General features: G+C 40.6%; 1 protein-coding gene across 8 annotated transcripts in view; it reads right to left on the bottom strand.

The window, feature by feature from the left end:
• The window catches only part of Efcab3 (EF-hand calcium binding domain 3), a 492,651-nt gene that overhangs the window by 351,236 nt on the left and 116,630 nt on the right, over positions 1 to 24,785 (bottom strand). For all 8 annotated transcript variants that reach the window (XM_039086129.2, XM_039086123.2, XM_039086125.2 and 5 more), the window contains 8 exons: positions 21,394 to 21,534; positions 17,490 to 17,558; positions 16,328 to 16,474; positions 9,678 to 9,749; positions 8,798 to 8,941; positions 5,950 to 6,021; positions 3,586 to 3,729; positions 814 to 885 (listed from right to left, as the gene is read on the bottom strand). In XM_039086129.2, coding sequence (XP_038942057.1) covers positions 814 to 885; positions 3,586 to 3,729; positions 5,950 to 6,021; positions 8,798 to 8,941; positions 9,678 to 9,749; positions 16,328 to 16,474; positions 17,490 to 17,558; positions 21,394 to 21,534 — 861 coding nt within the window. The remainder of the gene's footprint in view (positions 1 to 813; positions 886 to 3,585; positions 3,730 to 5,949; positions 6,022 to 8,797; positions 8,942 to 9,677; positions 9,750 to 16,327; positions 16,475 to 17,489; positions 17,559 to 21,393; positions 21,535 to 24,785) is intronic.

Below are 24,785 nucleotides of genomic sequence, written 5' to 3'. Positions count from 1 at the left end.
TCACGTGCCCTAAATGTGTTAAATATTGACCCTCATTTAATACACATGAAACCGGAACCTCAAATGTAAGACAAACATAGAAGAAATTAAACACTGATTAATAACTGGAAACTAATGTTAATGTAAAGAGGAATTTTCTCCCCACAGCCCTATCTCCTTTCTATTTAAAAACAAATACTTTAATAGGGGACTAATATAGTAATAATTGGTACAAATAATAGTATGCATTAATAAACTCAAGAGACGTATTAGTGTCAAATAAGGGAAACAAATGTAAAAACATTCCTATGGAATACACAAACCATATGCTATGCCCTACAAAGCTAGTTGTTCGTTTGTGTGTTTTACTGTAAGTAGCCTGTCTGAGAACAGTCAAGAAAATATGAATTATCCTCAGCAAAGGTGCTAAAGATATGCTTAAGTAGACAGGGTCTCCTCAGTGAGTGCTTGGAAAAGTATATTGCTCAAAAAAATTAGTGCATAAGAATGAAGCTAGAAGTCTATCTCTGGGTATGTTCAAAAATCAACTCAGAATGAATGAACGAAAAATATACATTAAAGCTTAAAAACTAAGTAATGAGTAACAAGTAAACTACGATAAAACAGGAAATGCCTCAGAACATCGAAATGGGCAAAGTAATTTGAGATAGGACTCCAATAGCACAGGTTGAGAAAAACACCCAACACTGAGCTCTGGTTCTCCACATGCACCCTCCTTTGAAGCTATCTATGCATGTAAATATACCATCAGTTCCCACAATTATGGCTCTTTCCCGAAATTATAAATGAACAAAGCTTCTCAACTATCCTCACCTCTAAAATCCTTCAAACGCTTATTGCTCTTCAGTGCTAAAAGAGCAGCCCTCTGGGAAACGTCTCCATTTTCTATGGAGAAAAGCAGTACAAAGATTCAATTATAGTCAAGAAACGCAATGGATACCCACAACATGCTACCTCAGCTTGCTTATCGCCCCCTTAAAACATGTCATAGCTTTCTGCACCATGGACTTTTGTCCTGACAGATACTGTGTATCTACCCAAACCCTGTGACAAAACCAGCTCATCTGTTTACTTTCCCCTTATCTCCTTACAAACCCTTCCCTTTATCCCAAATTCCCCCCTAACTCTATCGCTTCTGTTTCTATCACAGCCTCGTTTCTGGAAAGTTTCGTTCATATATTCATTTGCAGCTTCAATTACTGGTGACTAGCTTTGATCAATTGCCACAAAACCTGTTCATAATAAGTTAACTACTTATCGTAGAGGGTCTTGATTGGGTCAATAAAGGAAGAGGAAGCCAATTGCTGGGCGAAGGGGAAAGGTGGGACTTCCGGGTCCCAGGAGGATGAGAAGGAATGCAGAGAAAAGGAATTCCACCCAGGCTTCGGAATGAGGAGGAAACTACAGTCATGTAGGTCTTGGGGCAAATAGAGTTTGTAGCTTCCGTCACGAGAGGGGCCAAGGAGAGTGGAGGGAGCTAGGTGAAAAGATTAGGGTAGGAATTCTTCACCCAGCCACTGAGTTATCTGGCTAGTTTTAAAATAATAAAACTGTCTTATGTTTTCCATCCGCGGGGCTAAGGTGGGCAGGAGGAGAAAGAGGGCAGCTGAGGCAGTTGTTGGAGGCTTAGTGAAGCTAGCTCTTAGGGGTTGGGGGAGCAATCACAGCTCCTGGGAAAGATGGACAACTGGACATTGGTGGAGCTAAGACCGGCTGTGGTTGATCTAGGAGCCTAGCAGGGAGCACGGTGAGAGCTCCCAAGGCGAGCTCTTTAAAATTATACACAACAGCTTATCACCAAGCTAAGGAGTGTTTTCCTATTTTATTTAATTTAATATGTTCCTGCGTTACACTGTTTTGTTTTACTTGTTAATACAGCTTCCTTTTGATTTCTTCCCCGTCTTTCTGGTTAATTCTTAAGGCTCTTATAAATACCCTTTCTTGCTGCTGCTGCTACACTCAGAGTACAGCCTAGTGCTCCGTCCCCGGCCTTATGTTCACTCTACCCATTATCTTTACCCATCTTTGTCCTGCAATCATGTATTATATGTAGTTGACCTCTGAGATTCTGTTACTAGCCTGAACTAGTGGCTATTGCACACTTTCCACTCTTTGACCACAAATATCTCCTGACATAAATGTTTCCCCTTCGTGCCAAAACTTGATGATCTCCTGTATCTCACACATGAAAAGAAATCAGATATTCTAGACTATCTGGAGTCCCCTAAAACCTCTTAACTTCTATATTTTGCACACACTGACTATTCTTTCCTAACTCCTTTGAGCCCCCATCCCTGCATCTCTGAGTTTTGTCTAATTCCCACTCACATTTCAAATTCAACATCAAAATCAGCTCTTCTCACAAGTCCCTTCTGACTACACCATCAAACCATGTGTAGATTTGGTTCCCACTGTTCACTTTTTCTCCTATATCAAGCTTCATGTTATGTACCTGAAAAAGACCCTGAATTCCTCATCCTTCCGCCTCTATCCACCGAGTGCTGGGGGTCAGGGATATTCCGCCACATGGAGCTTATACAGTAGTGGGTCAAGCTCAGGGCTTCCAGCATGCAGAGAAACCTCTCTATCCACCGAGTTACATTTCTAGTTACGGCCTTTTTGTTTGTCATATCTTATCTCAATAAACATTTTCTAGATGTAATTATTCTTATTTATTTGCATTCTTACTTATTTACACATTGCATAACCACTAATGATCAGGTTTGTCACACTATGCAACTTGAAGTGGTTCTAGTTGCCTAGGTGACAATGTATCCCTGATGTTAGGCCGTTGTAGCCTCTCAGTTGTCATGACCAATGAATCAATGTTCACAGCTTGTCTTAGGTATTTACTTTATTTTGCATGCCTTTTCTTTTTACTTTATTGTGCCTTAATTCTTTTCATTTTATTTGCTATTGCTATATATTCAGCACACGAACCGACATGCGGTTTCGTGTCATGCATTTATTAATGTATGATGCACTTCACTTACATCTACCCTGCTCCTACCACCCTTCTGGCTCTCCTCATATCCCAGTCCCCTCACTATCCTAGATAGTTACTTTCTATCTTAAATAATTAATGAAAAAATCTCGCACAATAGCTTCAATGTTATATACATTTGTCTGGAAGCTTCAAATATTCTCACTCAACCTCTTGCCCTAAATATCTCAGCCAGGATAGAAACCCCTCTCTTACTCTTTCTCTGAGAGTCCCCAGTCACCCCAACCTTCTTAGATCACTTCTCCTTCCTTGATACTCAGCAGATGTTCACAAGAAATATGACTTAACCCAGTGGAATCAACACATGAGACCTTAAAGGACAGTTTTCGGAAATGCTTACTAAACATATTTAAGATGGTCTGTCAGCCAGAGGGGTACTGTGCACCTGTTATCCCAGGATTCAAGAGGCTGAAGCAGCAGGAACAAGAGTTCAAGATAGCCTGGGACACACAATTCCAGTTCTATATAAAGAAAGACTGACTCAAAAGCTCAAACAAACAAGTGTATTATCCTAAACTTGGTGACTGGTGTCAGTAGGGCTACGTTGTTAAGGCAAACTGGCTGACAATGGTTATACTTACCATCAACATCGAGGATTTCCTCTAACAGCTGCTGATCTTCTGGTTTTAAATGAATATTGAGGTCTTGAAGGGAATCTGTTAAGTTGGTGGCTTTAACTTTGTCAGAGGTCATCAACTTGACAGCATTAAGGGCATTTTCTATGTCTGAAAGCAAATGGAGATTCTCGAAGTCACTTTGTGTTCTTTCTTTGTGAATGTTTTCATGTTCTCTGTGATGAACAATAGTAATACACCAATAATTCAGGCTGCTTGCCAAATAAAATATCACAACATTGTCTCCATGATTCCAAAACTAATCAAATCCATCCCAGATTACTTTTTCCTGTGTATTTCCCTGAGATAGCCAGTGTTTTTATCTCAATCTGAAATGGAAATCAAGTCTTAAGAAGGAGGACTACTTAACTCAAGAGTTGGAGACCAGCCTGGAAAAAGGATAAGAGTAAGTTTCAAAATGAACAATTTAATAATAAGAATTGGGCATGTCATTTAAAAATTGAAAGAATTCCAGTGTTTGAAAACAAACAAAAAGAACTCAAAATGGACCCCGTGTTATAAATATAAAGCTACAAAACATGCCAGCTTCTAGGCATCAAGGTCACGTGTGCATAAGAAGCTATGGCAAGAACATCAAGTGTCTGAAGCCAGCCAGGCTCTAAAACAAGATCTGACAGTGAAGAGGGGTAGAGGAAAGAGGAAGGGGGGTGGTGTGAGGGAGGGAGACAAGAGGGAAAGGAAAGACATAGTAAGGCCTCTAAGAACTTGGCAAGGCAAAGACTTCTTACATGTGATGCCAAAAGCATAATCCATTTTTAAAAAGAGATTAAGGAGATTTATTAAAAGATTAATGAACTTCTAAAGATGCTTTTTCTTTACATCCCAACTATGGTTTCCCCTCCCTCCTCTCCCCTGCGCCCTGTTTTTCCCTTCCTCCCCTCTGTCCCTGCTCCCATCCACTCCTCCTCCCTGCCCCTCCAGAAAAGGGAAGGCCTTCCATGAAAATCAACCAAACATGGCATATCAAGTTTCGGTAAGACTAGATACCTCCCCTCAGGCTGGAGGAGGCAACCCAACAGGAAAATGATACAGGCCAAAGAGAGACAGCCCCTGCTCCCACTGTTAGGATTCCCACAAGAAAACCAAGCTACACAACTATAATGTACATGCAGAGGGCCTGTGTCAGTCCCATGCAGACTCCCTGGTTGTCAGTTCAGTCTCTGAACCAGAAACTAGAAACAACTGAGATGTCCCTTAACCAAGAATGGAAAAAGAAAATTATGGTGCGTTTACAAAATGGAATGTCACTTAGCTGTTTAAACGTATGGGATTTGCAAGCGAATGTCTGGAACCAGAAAAGAAGTCATTCATGCATCCCCCCTTGAGCTCCCTTGCTACTTAGCTTCTCAAGGGGAGGCGCACCAATCTAAAGACACTTTTTTAGAAAATAGAGACAAGCAAAAGACTTGGAGAAAATGTTTGCTAAGCATATATCTGATAAAGGACTTAAGTCCACAATATGCAAAGAAATAATAAAGATAACCCAACTTAAAATGAGCGAAAAAAAAAAAAAAACATAAGCCCAAGAAATACAAAAAGAAAATAAGAAAACGAAAAAACATGGAACATCATTAGTCACCAGGACTATGCCAAGAGAAGCCACAGTGGCACATTACTCACACGTGTGATAATGATTACATTACTTCAGTGCAGTTAGCAAAACCATATAGGCACTAAAAGGCCCAAAAACTTCCACTGCAAATGGATGTAAAGCGCTGTTTTAGCTCCTTCATAAAACAGGCCAACAGTTTCTTAGAAACTTGAACAGACCTCATAATGTGACTCCGTTACCCATCTCGCAGTAATTAGCCAGAAGTAAACGCACGCCTACACAGCGCCCCGTATGTGAATGTTTGCGGCAGTTTTTAGGTGAGGGTATCACAATCCGAGCCACCAAGTCAACAGATAAAGAGAGCTACAGCTATAAAATGGGATCGTACTCAGTTATAAAGAATGAGCCACTGAGGTAAATCCTCAAACGCGTTGCACTTTACAAATCAGATCATCGAAAAGGATTCAGATATGAACATAAATCTTTGGTGACCCAAAACCCAGTGGATGACTAGGGGTAACGGGTAGGAAGGAGGTAGAGAAGGCATGTGATATTATTAAGGCAAAAGTCTGGGGGTGAGGTGTGTTTATCATCTTGGTTGTGACAAGAGAGTGACAAGGGTATGCACAGGCCAACACTTCACTGAATCGTACAATTTAAATATAAACACATAATTCTGTAGATAAGCTATACTTTATAATGCTACTTCAAGTAGTTTCTTAAGGACAAATATTTGAATCAGATGTCAGCTGACCCACCTTCCAGTATAGGATCTGGTTTCTGTGTGGCTAAATTCTCCAAAACTTGTTTGAGACTCACTTCATCATTTTCTATTAAAAAAAAAAAAGGTCATAATTATGAAATGGCTACATGCTAGTGCTGCTATTCACTAAAAGACAAAAGGGGACAGGCAGGCACAAACTGTCCATCATTAAATAACTATGACAGAGAGGAAAACTAAGCAAATATTCTAACTTGTGAAATTCCACAGGAGTAGAACTACCTGAGAGGGTTCTACCTGGAATCTCTTCCTTCAGAAGAGAATTTGCAACTATATCTATTTGTTTATTTGACTTAAAGTATATGTTACATATGAGTTTATATGTATGCATGTAAAATAGATGTGGTCAGGGATAAACGGAGTCTGTCTCTGATAAATATCTCCAGGAGAAAATAGTATGAATCTTAATGCGTTTTCAATATACCTACCTTCTGTTCTGTCTTCTAGCCTATTTATCGGTGCCTATCTATATTTTTATTATATTTCAAAGGGCGGTTTGTCTCTCAATGGGAAGAATGACTTTAATCAGAAAGACAGAAGAGGGTTCTGGGACATGACTCAGCAGATCAAGTACTTCCCTTGCAGGAATGAGGTCACTAGCCCCCAAGCAAACACCAATGGGTGTGGCTTGTAATCTGAGTTTGTGGGAGGTGGAACCACAGATCCCCTGAGAAAAGTAGCTAGTTGGACTAGCAAGTTGGCAATTCTGGGTCCAATTGAGAGGTCCTGCCTCAGTATATAAGGCGGAGAGGGATTGAAGACACACACAGGCAAGCACATATGCACACAGGCATACACAAACACACAGAGAGAGAGAGAGAGAGAGAGAGAGAGAGAGAGAGAGAGAGAGAGAGAGAGAGAGAGAGAGAGAGAGAGAGAGAGAGAGAGAGAGAGAGAGAGAGAGGAGAGAGAGAGAGAGAGGAGAGAGAGAGAGAGAGAGAGAGAGAGAGGGAGAGAGAGAGAGAGAGGAGAGAGAAAGTATAGGCAAGGATATAGTGAAAATGTAACTCACATATGAAGGGTGGGAGTCTAAATTAATATAGCACTATAGAATAAATTATGGAGATTCAGCCAAAAATTAAAATACTAGTAAAAATAGTGCTACTGTTTCCAGAATTTTGAACTGCGTGTGTACAAAAGAACACTGAGTCAGGGAATCAGATAAACAGCGGCACACCCAAGTTGAGTGATCATTGTTTAAATAGCAGAATATTAAACATATGTGAGGTGTGTGTTAAATGAGTAAAAGAGATGGAACAATCACTCAGACACACAGAATGCTAATTAGCAGGATGCTAATTGGCTTTTAAAAGGAAAGCTGCTCATTTGAAACGTCACACATGGATTTGGCAGACAGTGGATAAGGTAAAGAGAGCCAGGAGGAGAAAACGAAGCGCAAGGAAAGCAGCCGGGAACAGAGTAGACTGTTGGGGGGAGGGGCTGGGGGAGCAGGAGTGAGGCCTGGGGACAAGTATGTGATGACAGGAAAGAGAGTTTCAGTCACACATGGGCTCGAGTTCAGGGGACACACAGCACAGCAAATGACTATGACTAATAATATCACGTTTTACTTGAAAATTGCTGAAATGGATTTTTAAATGTCATCCCAAAAAGTTTAAGGATGTGAGGTAAGGAACGGGTTTTCTTGGTTTAGTTTCTTTACAAGACAGACATATATCAAAGTACTGCACTGTACAGCATGAGTACAATGTGCTATAATTTATCATTTCCACTTAATAAATAATCATGTCCGCCAATGCAAAATATATTTATTCACCTATGCAACAAGATTCCAAGCCTGTAGTAGAACTAAGACATCAGTGTCCTCAATACAGATTGGTCCTTCAACAAGAGGAGGGGAATCAACTGAAACTAAATATATTTGAAAATGCTCTAAGAAAATGTTATATTTTAGCTAATCTTTTTTTAAAAAAATAGCTAAAAGTAATGGGGTAGGATTAGGAGAATATCCCGTGTTTAAAACAGTTACTGAAGGGTGTAGAGAAAAGATATAGTCCTTAAGCACTCGCCATGTAAGGGGGAGGAACCAGCTGAGAAGGATATCATGAGTGTTCACTCATGATATTGCTGGTCTTGGCAGCTCTCTGTAACTCCAACCTCCGGGAAAAGAAGAGCAGAGGATCCCAGAGCAAGCTGGCCAGCAAGACAATCTCTATCAGTGAGCTCTGGGTTCAGCTGAGTGAGTCTGCCTCGAAGAATAAGGTGAAGGGTGATCCAGGAAGATTCCTGACATCAACCGTAGACCTCCACATGCACACGGAACACATGCAAGTACACACACGTGCACACATACACAAATACACATGAAAGGAGAAAATCATAAATCTTAAAATAATAATAAAGATAGTGCTGGGGGATAGCTCAGCTGACAGAGTATTTGTCTCACAAGCCAGAGGATCTGGGTTTGACTCCTCGGAAAAGCCAGGTGTGGTGGCAACCATTTGTGATCCCAGCACTGAGGAGATAGAGAAGGCTCCCCAGAGCTTGCTGGCCATGGGTCTAGCCTAGGCAGCAAACCCCTGAGATTATACAATGTAAATGACTCCTGAGAAATGACAATGGAAATTGGTGTCTCAGGGCCTCCTCACACACTCACAGGCAGACATATCCAAACACGTGTACCTGCACACACACGCATACACACAGATGCACATGTAGACATCATCACCATCACCACCATCATCATCGTCGTCAGCATCATCATCATCATTTTACGGTGGACTATACAGCATGGGAAACACCTCAATGTTAACATGACACTGAATGGTTACGAGGAAGAAAGTATACAAGAAAAAGGAGTTCACCGTTGACAGAGGCTTGTCTCAGGATCTCCTGCATTGTGCTGCGGCTTATTGGTATTCCGGTACTCATAATACTGGAGACAAGTTCATCTGCAGGCATCTTATTATTTCTGATATTATCAAAAGCTTTGACCCCTTTCAATAAATCTGTGGATACAGAATAAAAGAGAACCGAGGTTGACACTGAGACCAGTCCCTTCTTAATCCTTGCTACCCCAGGCCTACAGAAATGAAATAGGTGTATCTTTAAAAAGAATTCTGAGTCAGAGGGCTTTTGAAACACATCAATGGGTTTTGTCTTTTTGTCTTTAAACAATAAACAAAGACAGACTGCAGTCAGGTAAAAGTTCCTTTGGGGTATAATTTCTGAGGAAGCTCCACGCTAACAAACAAGAAAGCTTGCCAACAGCTGGGCAGCGAGTACAGAAGGCAAGTCATTGAGGAAAGGAAAAGTAGTGTGGTCTAAAAACTGAGAGTCCGTCCCGAAGTCCAGGAGCCTTCCTCCCCTGTGAGCACACCAGCTAGCATTCCTGCCCCAGACTGCACTCTTTTTCAGCATGTTCCTAAGTGAGAGAATAACCACGTGGAGATTTGTAGAGACGAGAGGGCTGCTGGAGCAATGGGGTTATCTCTACAATATAGCATAGGTATACTGAGAAAGTAATTTGCCTTTAGGAATCACTGTAAGTATAACATGCTAAATAATTATTATACTCAAAACACAAACCTTAAATATGCTAAGGTGTGGGAAGTCTGGATACATTTAAAATAAGGCAAAGGCAACTTTAGGAAAATATTCAAAGGAAAAAAAGCCAAATGGTGTTTGAGAGAAGCTTAAATACAATAAGATGGTCCCAGAGACTTTCGTTTTTGTTATACTCACTGTTGAACGGTGTTGCCTCTGTAGATGCTCCAGTGAAGTAATCAATTGTGTCTCTTAAGATCCTATCTTTGTCTGCAAAGTTGAACAAAAACAAAAGAGTAGGATTTAAATGAATCCATTTAAAATATATGACCACAGGGGCTGGAGAGATGGCTCAGCAGCGGCTAAAAGCATCTGCTGCTCCCCAAGAGGACCGGGGTTCGCTTCCCAGCACCCACAGGGCAGCTCATGACCATCTGTAACTCTTAGTTCCAGGGAATCTGACACCCTCTTCTGGCCTCTGCAGGTATCAGCCACGCAGCTACATGCATGAAGGCAAAGAAATATTCACATACATAAAACTAAATCTTCTTCTAAAACAGTAGTGAGGCAACAATTGTGTTAATATTACTGCACTCGGCTCCCAAGTCTCTGTGATCACAACACATTGGTTTGATTGGGGGAATATAAATATATGTGTACTCAGAGCCCCCCCCCACAATCACACAGGACACAGACACAACACACGGGGATTACAGTTTCGTAAGGCACACTTAGCACTGCCACCTGTGAGATACTCGGAAATCCTCTACTACTGTTCAAAGTGCTCCATTTGCTTTGTAATGATATGCCGGACCTAGTACATTTATTACACAACTCATCATGTGACCCCAGTGTTAAAACATACACAGGTTGTATAGGAGAAATAAATGTGTGTGTGTGTGTGTGTGTGTGTGTGTGTGCACGCACAAGGAAGACTAAAGGATAACATTAACACGCAGGGTCTCTTTCTGCAAAGAGATCATATTTTAAAAACCTGGTGACGAAAACGACAATTTCATTTTTTTTCTTACCAGCAGTGCTTTCTGTTCAATGTGGAAAAAAATCAAACAAAAAATTATGCACAAAAGCAAATGGATAGGAAGGCGATGTTTGTAACATGGTGGTATATTGAATATGATAAGGAATCTATATCTAGAATAGATGTGGGAAGGACGCATCGGCTGAATGAGGCCATGAGACTTTCAGTTGAGAGATGCCCCACCTGTAAGGACACAGTATCCTCGTCTCCAAAATCAAAAAGATGCTGAGAGAAACAAAAGGGTTCTGGGGGATTTGAGTGTTGAGCTCTCTTCCTCTCCCTTCCATGTCTCTCTTGCATTATGGCATGGCCCTAGAATGGGAGAAGGTGCCCACCATGAACTGGTCAGTCCTCAGATTAGATTCAATTACAGTAAATTAAACCAAAGGAAAGAGAATGCTGGGGCTGAAGCAGTTGGGCACCTGGATTAATCCTCTGAAAGAACTAAACCCTCTAACTGAAGTACATCTTCCTACATCTTAAACACTCAACTGCATCCTGTGATGAATTTCCAGCTCCCTCCAACCTGACTCCACACTGGCTCTCACCCAGAAGCACAGAAGCTGCATTTCCCCCAGAGTATTTGAAAGATTAAACACAGATGGATAATTTTAGTTTATACTTTCAAACTCTCCATGTCTAGATTCCTCCAAAACTGGGAAATGTCCCTTCTTCGACCGATGAAATCTTCCCAACATTTTTTTTCTTTTTTTCGGAGCTGGGGACCGAACCCAGGGCCTTGTGCTCGCTAGGCAAGCGCTCTACCACTGAGCTAAATCCCCAACCCCGTTCTCTTCCCAACATTTCAACACCCAGAGATTTGGCTTCTCTCTCAGCGTAAAACTAAGGTTTCTCTTTGGGTTTGGTGCAGTTTCTGAAACATTTTCATATGTATTTCTTACTCTGCACAAAAGTCTTTGAACTTTAATAATTAACAGGTGAAGGTCTCTCTCTGTATTGAAAAGTTATCAGCCACACCATCTTACGTATTTTGAATATAGCCATCTTTCCCTCCTCTGTATGGATGAACATTGGACATCTGTTTCCTATGCCTTTAACATTTTCCTATATTCCAAATCTTTACTGGAGTCTCCCCATATAAATCCTCAGACCATTTTACAGTTCACGCTTACACTTTTGCTTTTGTGCAATATACTGAGATCATTAAGAGATGATTAATCTTAATATCTTCAGTTTATAAAAATTTTGTTTATCTTTTAACAAATCATTTCAAAATGTTTCTTCTGTCTCCTTTGCACATTATCATCAACTTTTGTTTATTTAATTGAACACAAAAATAGAATAGAATAAACAACATTAAAACTACAAAACCGCTGATAAACAACTTCAGCAAAGTGGCTGGGTATAAAATTAACTCAAATAAATCAGTAGCCTTCCTCTACACAAAAGAGAAACAAGCCGAGAAAGAAATTAGGGAAACGACACCCTTCATAATAGACCCAAATAATATAAAGTACCTCGGTGTGACTTTAACCAAGCAAGTAAAAGATCTGTACAATAAGAACTTCAAGACACTGAGGAAAGAAATTGAAGAAGACCTCAGAAGATGGAAAGATCTTCCATGCTCATGGATTGGCAGGATTAATATAGTAAAAATGGCCATTTTACCAAAAGCAATCTACAGATTCAATGCAATCCCCATCAAAATACCAATCCAATTCTTCAAAGAGTTAGACAGAACAATTTGCAAATTCATCTGGAATAACAAAAAACCCAGGATAGCTAAAGCTATCCTCAACAATAAAAGGACTTCAGGGGGAATCACTATCCCTGAACTCAAGCAGTATTACAGAGCAATAGTGATAAAAACTGCATGGTATTGGTACAGAGACAGACAGATAGACCAATGGAATAGAATTGAAGACCCAGAAATGAACCCACACACCTATGGTCACTTGATTTTTGACAAAGGAGCCAAAACCATCCAATGGAAAAAAGATAGCATTTTCAGCAAATGGTGCTGGTTCAACTGGAGGTCAACATGTAGAAGAATGCAGATCAATCCATGCTTATCACCCTGTACAAAGCTTAAGTCCAAGTGGATCAAGGACCTCCACATCAAACCAGATACACTCAAACTAATAGAAGAAAAACTAGGGAAGCATCTGGAACACATGGGCACTGGAAAAAATTTCCTAAACAAAACACCAATGGCTTACGCTCTAAGATCAAGAATCGACAAATGGGATCTCATAAAACTACAAAGCTTCTGTAAGGCAAAGGACACTGTGGTTAGGACAAAACGGCAACCAACAGATTGGGAAAAGATCTTTACCAATCCTACAACAGATAGAGGCCTTATATCCAAAATATACAAAGAACTCAAGAAGTTAGACCGCAGGGAAACAAATAACCCTATTAAAAAATGGGGTTCAGAGCTAAACAAAGAATTCACAGCTGAGGAATGCCGAATGGCTGAGAAACACCTAAAGAAATGTTCAACATCTTTAGTCATAAGGGAAATGCAAATCAAAACAACCCTGAGATTTCACCTCACACCAGTGAGAATGGCTAAGATCAAAAACTCAGGGGACAACAGATGCTGGCGAGGATGTGGAGGAAGAGGAACACTCCTCCATTGTTGGTGGGATTGCAAACTGGTACAACCATTCTGGAAATCAGTCTGGAGAATCCTCAGAAAATTGGACATTGAACTGCCTGAGGATCCAGCTATACCTCTCTTGGGCATATACCCAAAAGATGCCCCAACATATAAAAAAGACACGTGCTCCACTATGTTCATCGCAGCCTTATTTATAATAGCCAGAAGCTGGAAAGAACCCAGATGCCCTTCAACAGAGGAATGGATACAGAAAATGTGGTACATCTACACAATGGAATATTACTCAGCTATCAAAAACAACGACTTTATGAAATTCGTAGGCAAATGGTTGGAACTGGAAAACATCATCCTGAGTGAGCTAACCCAATCACAGAAAGACATACATGGTATGCACTCATTGATAAGTGGCTATTAGCCCAAATGCTTGAATTACCCTAGATGCCTAGAGCAAATGAAACTCAAGACGGATGATCAAAATGTGAATGCTTCACTCCTTCTTTAAAAGGGGAACAAGAATACCCTTGGCAGGGAAGAGAGAGGCAAAGATTAAAACAGAGACTGAAGGAACACCCATTCAGAGTCTGCCCCACATGTGGCCCATACATATATAGCCACCCAATTAGACAAGATGGATGAAGCAAAGAAGTGCAGACCAACAGGAGCCGGATGTAGATCGCTCCTAAGAGACACAGCCAGAATACAGCAAATACAGAGGCGAATGCCAGCAGCAAACCACTGAACTGAGAATAGGACCCCCGTTGAAGGAATCAGAGAAAGAACTGGAAGAGCTTGAAGGGGCTCGAGACTCCATATGTACAACAATGCCAAGCAACCAGAGCTTCCAGGGACTAAGCCCCTACCCAAAGACTATACATGGACTGACCCTGGACTCTGACCTCATAGGTAGCAATGCATATCCTAGTAAGAGCACCAGTGGAAGGGGAAGCCCTGGGTCCTGCTAAGACTCAACCCCCAGTGAACTAGACTGGTGGGGGGAGGGCGGCAATGAGGGGAGGGTTGAGAGGGGAACACCCATAAGGAAGGGGAGGGGGAGGGGGATGTTTGCCCGGATACCGGGAAAGGGAATAACACTTGAAATGTATATAAGAAATACTCAAGTTAATAAAAAAAATATAAAAAAAAAACTACAAAACCAAATACATGAGAAAAAAAATCTGCCTCAAAGCTATAGTGACATCAGACCAAACAAGGTAAAGACCTTATCAATCACAAGGAATCAATTCACAGTGTGAGGTGCAGAGTGACAGCCACCTCACATGTCATCGGACTATGAAATGTCAGTTTAAAAGCCTTGAACATAAATACAAGTAAATAATAAGGGAAACCAGCTTCAATGCCCAAACAGTCAGGAAAAAAGAGTTCTAAGAAGCCAGGAAATGTCAGCAGAGATGCTGTGTTACAGGCACCCTCTGCTGTCCTAAGACATCAGAGCACAGATGTTTGCCCCTAGAAAGAGACAAAAATCTACGCATCACTTCCCCAGTTTCCCACTTGCATTCTCCCAAGTTCTCTGCTGGACGCATTTTAAGCGTAAGTCTATTGGTGGTGTATGTATCTTCTGAGTACTTTGCCTCCCATTCTGCATTACTACAGTGTTTTTTATTCAATGGCTACAGCTATCCTTTGAGCAGATGAAGTGCATGATTGTTGAATACCCAGGTTTTCCCATCTTTATGTTATGCTTCCACAGAACTCTTCATTGCCCAGTCTCTTCATTCTTTTTATAAATGTTCCTCTCAGATGAAATTCCCAAATTAACTGACTTTTACAGGTCATTGTTTGTATCCAAAATGTCTTATATGATTAGGGTTAAGATGATCTCAGCAAACAGCCAAACTCATATCCTGATCCTCTAAGAGTATTTAATACCAATTGAAACACAAGCACTTCATAGTTAGTTAAATCGTGCATTAGAATATGTAAACAAAGGACTGGAGAGATGGCTCAGAGGTTAAGAACACTGCCTGCTCTTCCAGAAGTCCTGAGTTCAATTCCCAGCAGCCACATGGTGGCTCACAACCACCTGTAATGGGATCCAGTGCCCTCTTCTGGTGTGTCTGAAGACAGCTACAGTGCATCCAAGTGCATAAAATGAATAAATCTTTACAAATATAAGTATAAGTATATACAAATACAAATATAAGTAAGATAAATATATATGGAAAATACATGTGTATAATATATATTTCAAGATGTATATGAAATAAATGTATTTGAAACATTTTTTCATATGTATATATAAAATATATATTATACATTACATATAAATATTTATCTTTCTTATGTATATATGAAAGAAAAGTGTATCCTATGTGCTGGGGCAAAGCTCAACTGGTAATGTGTTTGCTTAGCTATGCAAAGCCATGGGTTTGATTCCCAGGACTGCATGAACTAGGCTTGCTGGTGCATACTTACCTCAGCCATCAGTAGGTAGAGGCAGGCAGATCTGAAGTTCAAGATCATCCCCAATTACACAATAAATTTGAGACCAGCCTAGAACATAGGAATCGCCATCTCAAAACAGCATATCAAAATAGAACAGAGCAGATATCCCAAAGGTCCCACACTGAATAATCGTAATGGGTTCAAATATCTTGTCAAGGCTTCTTGTCAAGGCTTCTAGTCAAGGCAAATACTAAAGGCAGACTCATTTGGTTACCATAAAGAAAAAAATAATTAGAGAACAGAGGAACAATGTTTCTGACTACACTCCTCTCTGTGGCTGCCCTTGGTATAAACTGCAAGCCATGCCCATCAATTATCCTTGCAAAGAAAAACAGACCATTGCAACGACACCTTCTGGTGACTCCAGAAGTCACACACATCTTCAATAGTGCATTGACCCAAAGAATTCTATGACTATGACAATGGTGAAGGGGTTAATATTACATTCTGTATCAAAGGAATCAAACACCCATGGAGCTCTGTGTGTCTGCTAGAATCCAGTGCTGAAGAAACAGAAATACCATATTTATATTTTAACAGTTGTACTCCAATAAATGAGAATCAGTTTTTAAAACATTAATAAGAAGATTACTTCCCTTAGTCTCACCCAAATAAAGACCATCCAAGCATTCTCCACCTAGGCTAATAGGTGGGCATCGGTTCCACAAAGAGCTCTCTCACACACACCGTATCACCATCATTTTCAGAAGAACCTGTGTGAGCTCTAAAGCCAGACCCGAGGAGTGACTAAGTACTCACCACTCATCTCGGAGGTCGGAGATACGCCAGGCTGGCCTTCTTCCTCCTCTAAAGGTTTCTGGAGCTTCTTCAAGACAGACAACAGGTCTTTAACGTCCACTTTGTCCTCACTGATTCTATCAATGAGGTTATGTATGTCCTCTATTCCTATTCGATGGACAAATATAAAAGCAGGGTTAGTGCATCCAGATAAACATACAACAACCTGATGGTGTGTGCGCGCATGTGCACAGGAACTTAGCTATCAACTAGCGGTAAGCTACTCCATCTGGCCAGGAATCCTACCATTTCCACTTCCTTGCTGCTGGGATTACAAGATGTGTTGTCATTATTCCTGAAAGCTACATGCAGAGCTTTTCATGAGCCCTGCAGATCAAATTCAGGTCCTAATTCTTGAGCTATCTTTCCCGCCCTATAACGACCTGATTTGAATGAAAAGTATTCATTTTTCCAGAATACCTGGTGTTGTTGCTGTTGTTGTTAAACTAGAGGTGCCATAAAATGTAGAGGTTTTGATGTTCAGATTTGAAAACAAGATAAATTGGGACATTTCATCAACTCTCAAAGCTAAACAACATACCACCAAAGTGATCCCTAATGGGGCCAGAGCCCAAGATGCAGCTCAGTTGTTATTGGTTTTGCCCGGCATGCATAAAGTCATGCATTCTCTCTCCAGTTACCACATAAGTGTGCTGCATACCCATGAATACTGGAGGAGGTGAGGGCAAGGAGCTGAGAAGGGGCTCTGCTGAAAACGACAGACACGGAGCTGCAGAGGTGCCTCAGTAGGTGTCTCCTAAGGTACTTGCTGCACAACAGAGAGCCCAAATTTGCATATCCAGCACCCTCATAAGTGCCCAATACACATGCCAACCCACCAGTAATCCCAGTCCATGAAAGACTCAGGGGACAGAGCAAAGTGTCTAAGTAGACTAGATTCAATCAGTGAGTCAAATGAAAAACTCTGCCTCAATATCTAAGGTAGGAGGCAATTTTAGAAGATATCCTATGTCAGCCTCTGACCACTTGAACATAAAGATCCATCCACACATGAATGGCAGCATGCACACGCTTATACATACACACCTACCAAAAGCTAAATATGTACACAGGCCTGCAAGCATGAAGCCTCTGTTTGCATTTTTTTCAAATTTATACTTACTTTGGCACTCACTAAATATGTCATTGTTGGCCAGTTCTCTGATGATATCCTTAAGCATTACCACATCACCTTTAGAACAAAAAGAAAGAACAGTTCTGATTTAAAAAAAACCCACTTCCTGTTATAAAGCCAGAATTGTAAAACACAAAAGTAAAGAAAAAACCTGGTAATGGTAATTATCTTTGAAAATACAGTAAGCAGACCTGCAAAAAGCTGTTGGTAATATGTTAAAGTATGGGCTCAGTAGATAGATAGATAGATAGATAGATAGATAGATAGATAGATAGATAGATAGATAGATACATACATACATACATACATACATACATACATAGATATATAGGTACAGATAGATAGCTATAGATATAGATATATAGATATATACATACAATAACGATTTATGAAGAAAGAGGTCATGAGCTGAAGGAAAGAAGGGAGGGATGTATGGGAGGTTCAGGAATATAGGGATGGATTAATATATGGAAATCCACCGATGTAATCCACTATATAAACAAACTCAAAGAAAAAAAAACACATGATCATCTCATTAGATGCTGAAGAGGCCTTTGACAAAATGCAGCACCAATCCAGGTTAAAAGTATTGGAAAGATCAGGAATTCAAGGTGAATACCTAAATATAATAAAAGCAATATACAGCAAACCAATAGCCAACATCAAACTAAATGGAAAGAAACTCAAAGCAATCCCACTAAAATCAGGGGCAAAACAAGGCTAGTTGCTCTCTCCCTACCTATTCAATATAGTACTCAAAGTTCTAGCCAGAGCAATTAGACAACAAAAAGAGATCAAAGGGATACGAATTGGGAGGGAGGAAGTCAAGGTATCACTATTTGCAGATGATATGCTAGTATACATAAACAACCCCAAAAGTTCCACCAGAGAACTCCTACAGCTAATAAATAACTTCAGCAAAGTGGCTGAGTTTAAAATTAACTCAAACAAATCAGTAGCCTCCTTCTACTCAAAGGATAAAGAGGCTGAAAAGAAATTAGGGAAACAACACCCTTCACAACAGTCACAAATAATATAAAATATCTTGGTGTGACTCTAACCAAGCAAGTGAAAAATCTGTATGACAAGAACTTCAAGTCTCTGAAGAGAGAAATCGAAGATGACCTTAGAAGATCGAAAGATCTCCCGTGCTCATGGGTTGGCAGGATTAATATAGTAAAAATGGTCATCTTACCAAAAGAAATCTATATATTCAATATAATACCCATCAAAATTCCAACTCAATTCTTTATAGAGTTAGAAAGAGCGATTTCCAAATTCATTTGGAGTAACAAAAACCCAGGATAGCAAAAACTATTCTCAACAATAAGAGCACTTCTGGGGGAATCATCATCCCTGACCTCACGCTATATATTGATCAATAGTGATAAAAACTGCATGGTATTGGTATAGAAACAGACAGATAGATCAATGGAATAGAGTTGAAGACCCAGAAATGACCCCACACACCTATAGTCAATTGATCTTTGACAAAGGAGCTAAAACCATTCAGTGGGAAAAAGACAGCATTTTCAACAAATGGTGCTGAGTCAACTGGAAATTTGCATGTAGAAGATTGCAAATTGACCCATTCTTATTTCCTTGTACAAAGCTCAAGTTCAAGTGGATCAAGGATCTCCACATAGAACTAGATACACTTAATCTAATAAAAGAGAAAGCAGGAAGAGCCTCGAATATTTGGGCACAGGGGAAAACTTTCTGAACAGAATACCAATGGCTTATGCTTTAAGAGCAATATTTATGTAAATATTTATCTAAGGCAAAGGACACTGTCACTAAGACAAAATGGCGACCCACAGATTGGGAAAAGATCTTTACTAACTCTACATCTGATAGATGGCTAATATCCAAAATCTACAAAGAACTCAAGGAGGTAGACTCCAGAGAGCCAAATAACCCTATTAAAAAGTGGAGTACAGAGCTAAATAGAGAATTCTCAATTGAGGTATCTCAAATGGCTGAGAAGCACTTAAAGAAATGTTCAACGTCCTTAGTCATCAGGAAAATACAAATCAAAATGACCCTGAGATTCCATCTCACACCAGTCAGAATGGCTAAGATCAAAAACTCAGGTGACAGCAGATGTTGGTGAGGATATGGAGAAAGGGGACCACTCCTCCATTACTCATGAGACTACAAGCTGGCATAACCAATGAGGAAATCAATCTGGCATTTCCTAAGAAAATTGGAAACAGTTCTATCTGAGGACCCAGCTATACTACTCCTGGGCATATACCCAAAAGATGCTCCAACATACAACAAAGACACATGCTCCACTGTGTTCATAGCAGCCTTATGTATAATAGCCAGAAGCTGGAAACAAACCAGATGTTCCTCCACAGAAGAATGGATACAGAAAATGTGGTACATATGCACAATGATTAAAAACAATGACTTTATGAAATTTGCAAGAAAATATATGGAACTAGAAAATATCATCCTGAGTGAGGTAACCCAGACATAAAAGAACACACATGGTATGTACTCACTGATAAGTGAATATTAGCTCAAAAGCTCACAATGCCCATAATACAACCCACAGATCATATGGAGAATAGAAGGAAGGAAGATTAGGGTGTGGATGCTTCAGTCCCTCATTGAAGGGGGAACAGGATGATTGTGGGAGGTGGAGGGAAGGGGGAACTGGGGAAGGAGAAAGGAGGAGGAGGAAATAAGGGTGGTAGTATCAGGAACTGGAGGATATATGAGGGATGTACAGAGGGTTAGGAAATCGAACAAAATTGTGTAGCAGAGTAGGGATGAGGAACTGAGGATAGTCCCCAGAGGATCCCAGACACCAGGGAAATGTGAGGCTCTCAAGACTCAATGGGGATGAGTTTAGCCAAAACATGCAGAGAAGCGGGAGATAGAACCTGCTGAGACCACCTCCAAATAGACACAGCCCCTGGTCAAGGGATGGGGCCACCTATCCACCTGAAAGTTTTTAACCCAGAAATGTTCCTGTCTAAAAGAAGAGCAGGGACAAAAAATGGAGCAGAGAATGAAGGAAGGGCCATCCAGGGACTGCCCCACCTGGGGATCCATCATGTCTGCAGACACCAAACCCAATACTGTTGGCGTGGTCAAGAGGCGCTTGCTGACAGGAACCTAGTGTGGCAGTTCCTGAGGAAGTCCAGCCAGCAACTGACCAATGTAAAGGTGAGTGCTTGGAGCCAACCATCAGAGAGAGCTCAGGGAATGGTGGGGGAACTGACATAAGGACTGGAGGAGCAGAGGGGGTTGGGACCCCTTTGGAGGAACAACATAGGCTGGTCTGACCACCCAATTCTCCTAGAGTCTAGACCACCAACCAAAGAGTGTACCTGGAGGGATCCATGGCTACAGATACATATGTAGCAGAGGATGGCCTTGCTTGACAGCAACAGGAGGGAGGCCCATGGTCCCTGGGAGGTTTGATGCCCCAGCATAAGGGGATGCTGGAACGGTGAGGCAGAAGAGTGTGGGTAGGTGGGGAAGCACTCTCATACAGGCAAAGGGGCAGGGGGAAGGGCAGATGCGGGATGGGGTGTTGGTGGAGGAGTAACCATGAAGTGGGATATCATTTGAGATGTAAGTGAATGGAATGATTAATAAAAAATAAAATCTATTCTCCATCGCCTTCTTATGGGTCCCTTCCCCTCCTACTGGACTGCCTGGTCCAACCTTGATGTGATGCTATTGTCTGGTCTTTATTGTGACTTGTTATGCTGTGTCTGGTTGATGTCCCTGGGAGGTCTTGTTCTTTTTTTTTTTTTTTTTGAAGGGAGGAGTTGGGTCTGGATGGAGAGAACCTGGAGGAAGAGGAGGGAAGGGAATCTGCAGCCAGGATGTTACATGTGAGAGAGGAATAAAGAGTGAGATGATTACTCACCAGAAGAAGCAAGGTTCTCCATTGCCCTCTGAATATCGCTCTCTGTTGGATGGATTCCCAGAGCATTTAAATTCTGCTTAATTTCAGAAGCGGCATTAATATTATTTAAGTCAAATTTGGTGTTTAGCATCTCCTTTACTCCTGGGAAGACAAAGTGACTTTCAGTAAGAGAACCACAAAATCAGAAGAAAATTTATTCAGCCTGAAAACAACAACAAAAACAAAACAACAAATCACTCTACAGTTGCCAACAAACATGACACTGAAACACTGGAGGGCGTCCTCTAAACCAAAAATACCAAAAAGGGGGGGGGGCTCTCCCTTATCCAGCCCTGTGGCCAGCACACTAAGAAAAGATAAAAGGCAACCATATGCTAAATAAGAGGAAAAGTTATTTGAAACATCTCCTAAAACCATAATTTAGTAAGATTATAGGATGTGAGGTAAATATAAACATTGTATTCTTGGGGCTGGAGAGATGATAAAGTAGTTAAGAATTCTTCCAGAGGACCCAGGTTCAATTCCCAGCACTTTCATTGTGGGCCACAACTATCTATAACTGGGGATTTGACAACTCCTTTTGACCTCCAAAGGTACCAGACAAGCACATGGTACATAGATACACATGCAGATAAGATACCGATACACACAAAATAGCAAAATAAAATGGAGGAGGGCAACCGGGTAGGAGGACCAGCGGTCTCAATTAACCTGGACCCCTGAGATCCCTTAGACACTGGATCACCAACCAGGCAGCATACACCAGCTGAGATGAGGCCTCCAACACATATACAGCAGAGGACTCCTAGGTCTGGGTTCAGTTAGAGAGGATGCACTTAACCCTCAAGAGACTGGAGGCCCCAGGATGTTTAGAGGTCTGGTGGTGTGAATGGGGTGGGGACATCCTTGTGGACACGGGGAGGGGGAGGGGGAAGTGTGGGGGATAGAGAGGAAGATATATGAGATATGGAACACTGGCAGGAGGCGGGGACCAGAAGGGGAATAAAATCTGGAGTATACATAAATAAATAAATAATAAAAATTTAAAAATTTAGAGTTGTATTCTTACAGAAAAAAGAAAAAAAGATAAACACTGTAATGTAAACTTCTCATATATCCAAGCCACTGAAGCACTTGGGATTTCACTTTTGTGTTTAAATACTGAAAGGTTTCACATTTTTTGGTTGGTTGGTTGGTTGGTTGGTTGGTTGGTTGGTTGGTTGTTTGGTTTTGGTTTTTCAAGACAGGTTTTTTCTTTGTGCAGCCCTGGCTGGTCTAGAACACACTCTCTGAAGTCCAAGCTGGACTGGCCTTGAACGCAGATTCACCTGCTCTGCCTCCCAAGTTCTGGGATTAAAAGCATGTACCACCACTGCCCAGCCGTAGTTTATTCTTATCTATGACAAATACATATGATATTTTTCTAAATTTATCTTCCCCTTTGCCTACTCTATTTTCCCACTAGCCTCACTGGAAGAGGACCAATTTGACTTCCCAGAGCAACCTGAAATGATACCAGCATTGGTTCACAATCATAATGAGATCTATTCCTGGATATTGCATATTCTCATGTTGACCTTTCTACCTTTTCATGCAATGGTATCAAATGACTTGACTATAAAGACTGTGTGGTATAAAGATGGAAAGGCACTGGTACCTGCTATGGTTAGGCTTCTTCTATTCAGTGTTTTCATGTTTGTTCTTGTATGTTAACATATCTACATAAGCTTGTCTGGCTCAAAGGAAGCTGTTGATACTTTTATTGAGACTGTATTAAATATACAAATTCAGAGAAAGGCAACTGACATCTTATTGATCCAGAAAGGAGATATAATGGAAAATGCAGGTATGGTAATGCTGAGATTACAAGTATGCACCACACTACCTACTGAAGAAGGAGGATTACCTAGAGGTTAAAGACAGACGAAACTACATCATATGGACCAGGCTAGCCCAGATTATGACAAGACCCTGTCTCAAAGATAAAGTAATTATGGAATACTTTTCAGCCTCAAAAAATCAGAAATCCTGTCAACAACATAGATGACCCGAGGGGATATTTTACTTTGTGAAATGTCGGGCCCAGGAGGACAATTGCTGGGTATCACTTGTATGGAATCAAAAAACACTGCCATAGAAGCAAAGACAATAGTGATGGTTGTCAGGAGGAAGAAAATTATGTGGTCAAAGGGAGAAAGTTATAGTTAAGTAGGATGAGTGAGTTATGGAAGTTTATCACAGACCAAAGCAACAGTGGGCCCTGTACACTGAGGGGTAGAGGAGAGAAAGATCATAAACACCACAATAGACCTCTTTTATGGATGATGTGTTCATGTGTTGTTTAAGGTAGCAGTTATACAGAACTACACTACTAATAAAGTTGATATATTAGACTTTAATAACATGAGTTGGGAAAGCACATAGTATACGGTAGTTGATAACACATACACACAAAATAATAGTCTTAAAAGTTTATTCCACTAGGTTTGTCAAACCTTTTTAAAGTTATTTTCTAACTATTCCTAATTTTCTAATAGTTTCAGAAGTCAACTGCGCACACTGAATAATCTCAGAAAATAATATAATTGGAAATTTTTCAATAATCAACAGTAAAACTACTGGTAATTTTAGGTTTATGTCCTAGCAGTGTTTGCTTCATAATTCAAATAAAAGTTACATATATCTACCTTGTGCTGTTTTGTCTCCATGTTACATCTTACTTATACTTTATCTAAATCTACATTGTTTTACTATGTAAGACACTATTTATCTTTCCACAAACATGGGCATCAAATACATTCTAGACTGTCTGGTTACCTCTGTGCCTGCCTTCAACATGCCTGCAGCACCAGCAACATATAGGTTAGATCCCTTACCAGACCCCCAACTCCCCTGCCATCTGAGTCCTCCTGGGCATACCCTGAGCTACAGTCTGTACCCCTGAGTTCCACTGTCCAGTCCAAGGCTGCCCATCAGAGGCCTGCTATACCAGGATCATCCAGAGACAACCAGATGGTTAATGGCCAGCATAAGAACACAATCAACAAAAGCCAAGGCAATGTGGCACCTTCAGAGCCCAGCTGCCTACTACAGTGAAACCTGGATATCCTAATACAACTAAGCACAAGAAAATTACTTTAAATTCAATCTTATAAAGATGTTAGATGCCTTTAAAGAGAAAAGTAATAAATTTCTTAAAGAAATACAGGAAAATACAATTGAAAAGGTGAAGGAAATTAATAAAACTGTTCAAGACATGAATATGGAAATAGGAGCAATAAAGAAAACACAAATCTAGGGAATCCTAAAGATGGAAAACTTAGGGAAGAGAACAGAAACAACAGACACAAGTATCACCAACAGTATACAAGAGATGGAAGAGAGAATATCAA

Source organism: Rattus norvegicus, chromosome 10 (assembly GCF_036323735.1).
Source record: "Rattus norvegicus strain BN/NHsdMcwi chromosome 10, GRCr8, whole genome shotgun sequence".
NCBI lineage: Eukaryota > Metazoa > Chordata > Mammalia > Rodentia > Muridae > Rattus > Rattus norvegicus.
The sequence above is the reverse complement of the archived record's forward strand: the minus strand, read 5'-3'. Positions and strand labels throughout refer to the sequence as shown.